We start from the raw sequence: 8,482 nt of genomic DNA, 5'->3' as shown, positions 1-8,482 counted from the left end.
CAAGGCAGCAACGAGACACCAAAGTACGGCTGGGCACTTACAAACAATGGTGCTTTTGAAAACTTTTGGGGACACCCGAGTGGATCTACAGCTCAACGAACAAGCGCGCAGGGCAACAAAGCTGCACAATGAAAAGGTATTGTACTCTTCCCCTGCAATTCTCTGAATAAAAATGTCAATTTCAAGGTGACGCAACACCTGCTTATACTGCGTTTCTGTCTAAATGTATAGTGTCTAGAGCCATGGCATCATAATGATGGTAAGAAGAGGTGGATTAATTCGGGTGGGACTGTGTAGGACTTCACTAAAGGCCCAGGCCCCAGAACCACGGCGCGCTACTGCGTCTTATTAATGATATATGTTATTTTTTAGGTATGTGGCAGCATATTTCTCATTCATTCACACCTATTTCTGCCTTCCACTGCATTTATTTATTCAATACTTGTTTTGCAACAACAAAAAAGTGAAATGTTGGTTCTTAAAGCTGCAATATGTAATTTTTTGGGGCGACAGACCAAATGCACATAGAAATGTGCGTTATATATCTAATTGAAACCAGTAGCTCTGTTCTATGTGCGCTATTGAAATGCTTCCTATTCTTACATTCATTTTTTGTTATTTTTCTTTCGGTTTTGTACACCAGCTTCAAACAGCTAAAAATACAAATATTTTTGGTTATGGAAATTATATTTCACAGCGGTTTAGACCGTACAATACATCTCCATACTACTCTTGCTTGTTTTGTCACAACATGAAATTAGGCAACTATTATAATTTTAGCAACCAGCAAATGGCGAAGGGATTTATGTATAATGCATCTTTAATTTCCTAATAGGAATAGTTTTTTATGGAACTTATTTTACTTGACAGTTATCCGGGGAATGTAATGACTGTAACGCCCACCGTTCACTGGCAATATGGCGCTGACTTTAGAGGAATGGATATCTGGAGATGCTGAGAGCGTGTTGGAGATTACAAGCACATTTGAAATTTCTTGTTCTTAATCAAATGGGTAGGTCGTTTACCCGTATGTCCACAAATCTAAACTGGTCGAATTATTCGTGCAGTGTATTATCTCTGAAATAGAGCAAGCTAAATTTGCACATTAGCTAACCATTACATATGATAAGCTTGATGGCTGTTGTGTTGAAATCAAAAGGAAATCAGCAGCTTTCATTAATGTGTCTCATCTGTATAAAATTGGTCGCAATTGAATGTATTGAGCATAATCTTGGTGTGTAAGTAATTTATAGCCAGTGAGTAGTTACACAACAAGCATGTATTTCAGAGATGAATGAATAGGATCAATCTCTCTCTGAGGGAAATAACTAATTGAAGAGCTGTCGTTCAGGACTTCTGTGTCCTGCCCTTGCACGTCATCAAAGTTCTCAGATCATCAAATTACCATCAATGTACAGTATATCCACTCAACTTCATAATGTAAAATTATTACTTCATACTCCATATTGATTCTAGATTACAATTCTTATTGTGTGATGTCTGATTTCAAGTTATTTAAAGAGAACACCTTCACCCACCCAAAATATGTTAGAATCAAAATAACGCAATTTCGGCTCATGTTCCCCAGCAGTTATGTACCACAGACGTCCATTCCAAATAGTAATAACACTCAGAATATAAAGCACACAGACCTTCTCAAGTCTAATCTGGTCACCACATTCACCATCAATGTGGTTTTCAATGAGGATCAGGTACTCATTTGTCACTTTCCATTGTCGACTTGCAAAATGGACACTCAGCTTCTCAATGACAGTTGCCTCTACTCTGACCAAATCACGACTACATGTGAATAGAGGAGGGGAAATGGCTGTTAGAATATGAATATGACAACAACAAAAAAGTGCAGTATATTCTACGCCTTACTGCATACATTCAAAACCCAAACATGGGTTTCACAAAGTTCACATGCGGTTCTGGAAAAGACACAGATACCAGAAGAAAAAAAGTATATATATATATATATATATATATATATATTTTTTTTTTACATGTTGATTGTTTTTCTTGATATTTTAGCAATGAGGTTAAAATAATATCTTAAACTGTGTAGTGTACAAATCTAAGCTAACACAACATTATTCCTTTATTCCCTTAATATTCATATGAAGGGTATTTTAATTTAATTGGGAAACAATCTAAACAACAACACTCTAATGTAAACGTCAAATATAATTTCCCAGGGAGAATTGTCAGCATGAACAAGTGTGTAAAAGCTGCAAGAGTTTTAGTGTGGGAAAGTGACACATTCCAGGGTAGCTAGTAGAAAAGGAAAGTGGGAAACCACTGTATGAATGGGTACACTACACACTTTTTAATTAAGGGATACATAGTTGGGTGATCACTGGATCATAATCATTTTTTTTAGATTCAATGAATGACCTAAATTCCTCTGTCCACACATGCCAATTACTGGTCAAGTATAATTTGATATTGTTTTCTTGGAGTAAACAGGAACATTAAATTTCTCCAGAGAGCGGAAATGACCCAGGATATCACAACAGAAAAGAGAGGCACACTTGAGGCCTTGCATTTTTCATGAATTATATGTTCATATATTCTAAAGGATATTCATCCTCTGAAGTAAATTCTGTGAAAGCAATATGAATAAACTGACAGTGTGTTTTTCAGAATAATTCTACATAAGTGTGGCTGCTGCAAGACTAACTATTGTCTTTTCCTTTTTCAGTTATTGTACAACCACAGACAGTGCTTCGGATCAACACAATTGAAGTTGCTCCCAGATTGACATGATGCTATATGTTTTGAATTGTAAATAAACGTTTGGTCAGTGAATGTGGCACTGAAATTGAGAACACGTGCTCAGTATGAAAATATAATGGGAAAACGTATTTATACACAACATTTGGTAACTTTAAAGTCACTCTGTACATTTACCTTTTTTATGTAAGCAGATGTGCTTATATTGTACATCTACAACAATCTGTCATAGGTCAATTATTTATGAATCTGTTATGAAATAGGTGAAATTCAGGCACAGTTTCTCGCCTATATGACAAATAGCAATATGATATGTTGCTGAGTTGAGAAACCTAGCTTGAAGAGAGAAAAGAAGGAAAACTTGAGGTATTCCAGCCTGGTATCATACACTAGACATAATATAGTAAACGAAAATCTGAGACAACGTTTTCACACTTGGTCCCTTTCAGACAGTTTTTGTGAACTCAATGTGGTTTGTTTAATTTTGTTTTGTGCAGTGCAGTGCGAACACTCCAAAATAACTCAGACCCCTCAAAAGAGCCCCGAAGCGATCCGAACTGAGACCATCTCGAGAGGTGGTCTGACTTCGCTTTGCTTGAATTTTGGGTCTGGTTCCATTTTTTTTAGGACAATGAACGCCAAGCTCCCCAAATTCGCTTGTCATTATTCCCGCACAACACACAAGACTACTGCAACACTGTTTTCCCTGCCATAAACCCTCACGTTGGTGTCACAAAAGAGAAGATGAGGATGTGCATGTTCGTGGGGAAAAACTGCTGTTTTTTGGATATTTACTAGCAATTGTCAAGGACTTTAATTTTTGTTGAGATATTTTTTTTTATATATGTGATCTATAGGCTAAGAGAGCTTCATAAGCTGTTTATTGATTTTGGAGATTGAATAATGTGAGAAGGCAATCTATTCTAGCTCTTAAAAGGGCAGTAGCCCCTTTGGGTGTACAATTTTCAATGACAGCATTATTTAGTAGTTACTCTATTGCTATGTATTATGTTACCAATCAAATGTACATGTTAATAGTATCTTCTGATTATAATTAATGTCTCATTTTTTAACTAAATGCAACCTATTAGATTCTAAAATGTAAGTAGTTATATCTAGCTGTCCGGGAACACATTTGGATAAAATGGCTTGTCCTGCACTTTGTAAAAACCCAGAGTGCATGTTGGAAAAAGATCTTGGTTCCATTCTAAACATAGCAATGTGAATGCAAAGAGGACTTGGCCCACAAATAGGTGACGTAAACTGGCAAAAGATTTGAGTCCTCATTGAAAGGTCGGTTGTTACTGTCTTCGGAGGGTGATTGGGCAGAGTGGACGTCTAGTAACCCAAATGTTGCGTGTCTGAATGTCATCACTAGCAACATTCGCATTTTAGCTAATTAGCAATTTTGCAACTACTTAGTATGTTAGGTTAAATTGTTAAGGTTAGCTAACCATACGAATTCTAATACCTAACATATAATAAATGGATAATGGACCCACAAATTAATACATACCATACATAACTTATCATACTAATTTGAGGGCCAGGCTTTTTGTTTACTATGTTACGTCGACCCCTGAGTCGAGGTTGCTACTCAGGAGTGTGGGTGCTGGTACAATCTCGTAGAGCTCGGGGAACGCATCGAATATGAATTGAAAACTTTTTATGGTTTTGCATGTTGAATTTGATGACTAATTTAACAACATCCAATGGATAAAGAAACCATGTCCACCAATTTTGGTCTATCAAGAACTATGAAAAGGACAGGCAGTTTGTCTTCGAGAACGGTCAGGATAGTGATATTGGGCCAAGCGGCTGTTGGCAAAACTGGTAAGCACAGAGCCACTTTAGCATAGAAACAATAATTGATGTAGAAAATATTATAGCATAGGTTATGTGTTATCATCAGATTATCCTGATTTGTGCTCTAGTTCCAGACTTGCTTCAGTTTCACACGTGTAATATCTATCAAAAGTAATTTTCATAAAACTCATATTTCATTTCGTATTTTACAGCAATGGCTGTGCGCTTTATCACTAGAAGATTCATTGGCGAGTATGACCCAACGCTCGGTAGGTATTCAGAGGGAGAGGGATTGCGTCGACTTTAATCCGATATGTCATGCCATGCGTAAAGACGCAGTGTAGCCTAGTGTATTAAGGATTCATAAATAATTATAATGAATATAATATAAATATGGATCACTCTATCAAGTTTGACAAACAATTGGCATGTATTTCTGCAGAGACCATATACAGACATGAGATGTCTATTGGTGGTGATGTGGTACACTTTGAAATACTGGACACAGCAGGGCAGGTGAGCGTGCTTGGCTTAACCTAACAGTTATGCAATCATCCTATGAAACAATCTAAATTGTTTTAACATAGCCTACAATTCTATCTAATCATCATTGACCACTCATGTTTCTGTCCAGATTCAGAATCCCGAGTATTCATTATAATGCAACCATGGTCAGCAGGTTGAAGACCTATGTGTTACCAGTCAATTGGCTATATTATTTCTGCAAATACATTCCACTCAATCATATACACTGAGTATACAAAACATTAAGAACACCTGCTCCATGACATAGGCTGACCAGATGATTTTAAAGTCTTGAGACATGGATTGTGTATGTGTGCCATTCAGAGGGTGAATGGGCAAGACAAAAGATTTAAGTGCCTTTGAACGGAGTATGGTAGTAGGTGCCAGGCGTGCATGTTTGTGTCAAGAACATCAACACTGCTGGGTTTTTCATACTCAACAGTTTTGTGTGTATCAAGAATGGTGCACCATCCAAAGGACATCCAGCCAACTTGGCACAACTGTGGGAAGCATCCCTGTGGAACGCTTTTAACACCTTGTCCATACCCCAACGAGTTGAGGCTGTTCTGAGGGCAAAAGGGAGAGGGTGGGTGCAACTCTATATTAAGGAAGGTGTTCCTAATATTTGGTATACTCAGTGTATAGTTTTTTATTGATATATGATTTTTGTGTTGTTGTTACAGTTCTATATCTAAATATATATTTATTGTAAGGAGGAAGATGCCCTGCTGATCGAAGAGAAGATAAAGTGGGGAGATGGATTTGTGATTGTGTACTCTGTAACAGACAGGTGTAGCTTTGACGAGGTCATGCGCCTCTGTTTCCTCGTCAATCACATCCACTCCTCTTCAGGCGCCCGCAAGTGCAGCCCTGACCCTCCTCCCATAGTTATTGTGGCCAACAAGAAGGACCTTGAGTTTGACCGAATGGTGAGTACTGAGGATGGAGAGGGCCTGTCACAGGGCCTAAAACTGCCCTTCCACGAGATTTCAGTGCGTGACGGATGGGAAGAGACAGCGGCCGTCTTTAGTGTTCTTTATGGAGATGTGATCCAGCAACTTGACACTTCCCCAGCCTCATTTCGCAGGAGAGCAGTCTCCAAGCTGATGGAGAAGATCCCCAGGATCAACTCCAATCCTCCTGGCCCCTCTGGCCGCAGCTTCAGCTTCAGCTCATTCAGGGACTTCCTGCCTGACTGAGCCGGATGGGTTGGGGCTCTGAACAGCGTCTGTGATTTGGGTATTCACAGGGGGAAAGTGAAACATGTTGTTTTGGCAGCATGCCTCTCTAGAATAGCTGTGTTAGTGCTCTATGGAAAGTGATACACTTGGACACCTGGATACCTGGATAAGAGACTTGGACACATTCGATCGGAAGATGGACCTAGCAACTACTGTAGAATGTAATTCTATAAATATTTGTGGGGATAAGATTAAAATCAAGCGTAATAAGAGTATTACAATTCTGTTTGTATTTTGATGAGACATGAACAACAAACTAAATATCAAAAACATCTAGTAATAAAATGTAAATATTTGTTACAGTATCATGAGAATAAAATGAACATTCTGAAGATGTGCACAGAGAGTATATTTTCGAAAGTAGAAGAGGCAGGTATATTTGATCTTTCCTCAAGATCGATATTTAAGGCAGTAGAAAGCATTACCTTTTTAGATGTTTATGTTTAAGTATATTCTTTGAAAACCACAAACTACACCTGCTATCTGAGGTACTGTATATACACAAAAGATAAAATGGAACTTAAAGTGGCCCCATCAAATATTCATGTTAACCATATACTCAGCACAGTTTAGGGCTTTTGAGTAAAAAGGGCATTTAAAAGGATCCTATTTCTGAAACCTGATACGGGCCTTTACGATTAGGGGCACCTGCAATAGAAAAGACTTCTATAGTTGCTTTGATGTGCTGGGGGTGCAAGGAATGTATTGTATATTGGCTATACTAATTTGATGTTTATACACATGGAAAGATGGATAGTTGTGAACACCAGGGAGAAGATGACTAAACCAAGCTTATGGGTTCTATTGAACAAAAAATATATATGCAACATGCAACAATTTCACAGATTCTACTGAGTTACAGTTCATATAAGGAAATCAGTCAATTTAAATAAATAAATTAGGCCCTAATCTATGGATTTCAGATATGCATCTGTTGGTCACAGATACATTTAAAAAAAAAAGAGGTAGGGGTGTGGATCAGAAAACAGTCAGTATCTGGTGTGACCACCATTTGCCTCATGCAGCATGACACATCTTCTTCGCATAGAGTTGATCTGGATGTTGATTGTGGCCTGTGGAATGTTGTCTCACTCTTCTTCAATGTCTGTGTGAAGTTGTTGGATATTGCCATGAACTGGAACAATTGGTCGTACACATCGATCCAGAGCATCCCAAACATACTCAATGGGTGACTTGTCTGGTGAGTATGAGGCCATGAAAGAACTGGGACATTTCCAGCTTCCAGGAATTGTGTACAGATCCTTGTGACATGGGCCTGTCCATTATCATGCTGAAACGAGGTGGTGGCGGCTGATGAATGGCACGACAATGGGCCTCAGGATCTCGTCACGCAATCTCTGTGCATTCAAATTGCCATCAATAAAATGCAGTAGTGTTTGCTGTCCGTAGCTTATGCCTGCCCATCCCATAACCCCACCGCCACCATGGGGCACTCTGTTCACAACGTTGACATCAGCAAACCACTCGCCCTAACACGACGCCATAAACACTTGCTATCTTCCAGCTACAATTGAAACAGATTTATTTGTGAAGAGCACACATCTCCACTCATCGAAGGTAAGCATTTGCCCACTGAAGTCGGTTACGACGCCAAACTGCAGTCAGGTCAAGACCCTGGTGAGGACGACGAGCATGCAGATGAGCTTCCCTTAGACGGCTTCTGACAGTTTTTGCAGAAATTCTTCGGTTGTGCAAACCCATTGTGCCATCAGTTGTCTGGGTGGCTGGTCTCAGACAATTCCACAGGTGAAGAGGCCAGATTTGGATGTCCTGGGCTAGCGTGGTTAAGCGTTTTCTTCGATTGTGAGTCTGGTTGGACGTACTGCCAAATTGTCTCAAACGGCGTTAGAGGTGGCTTAAGGTAGAGAAATTAAAATGAGATTTTCTGTCAACAGCTCTGGTGGACATTCCTGCAGTCAGCTTGCCAATTGTAAACTCCCTGTAAACTTGAGATATCTATGGCATTGTGTTGACAAAACTGCACATTTTAGAGTGGCCTTTTATTGTCACCAGCACAAGGTGCAATTGTGTAATGACCGTGCTATTTAATTAGCTTCATGAAATGCCACATCTGTCAGCTGGATGGATTATCTTGGCAAAGGACAAATGCTCACATTACAGGGATGTAAACAACTTTGTGCACAACAATT

General features: G+C 39.0%; 1 protein-coding gene across 1 annotated transcript; it reads left to right on the top strand.

Moving 5' to 3' along the window:
- Window positions 1–3,973: 3,973 nt before the first annotated feature.
- LOC135557178 (ras-related and estrogen-regulated growth inhibitor-like) lies at window positions 3,974–6,643 on the top strand. The gene is made up of 4 exons (XM_064990417.1): window positions 3,974–4,572; window positions 4,758–4,814; window positions 4,988–5,061; window positions 5,784–6,643. Exons 1-4 carry the CDS (start codon window positions 4,452–4,454, stop codon window positions 6,267–6,269), a joined length of 738 nt encoding a protein of 245 aa, XP_064846489.1. The 5' UTR covers window positions 3,974–4,451; the 3' UTR covers window positions 6,270–6,643.
- Window positions 6,644–8,482: the final 1,839 nt, after the last annotated feature.

The sequence above is a fragment of the Oncorhynchus masou genome, chromosome 1, assembly GCF_036934945.1.
Source record: "Oncorhynchus masou masou isolate Uvic2021 chromosome 1, UVic_Omas_1.1, whole genome shotgun sequence".
NCBI classification, from domain to species: domain Eukaryota; kingdom Metazoa; phylum Chordata; class Actinopteri; order Salmoniformes; family Salmonidae; genus Oncorhynchus; species Oncorhynchus masou.
Note: the sequence above shows the minus strand (reverse complement) of the source record. Positions and strands in the feature narration are given on the sequence as shown.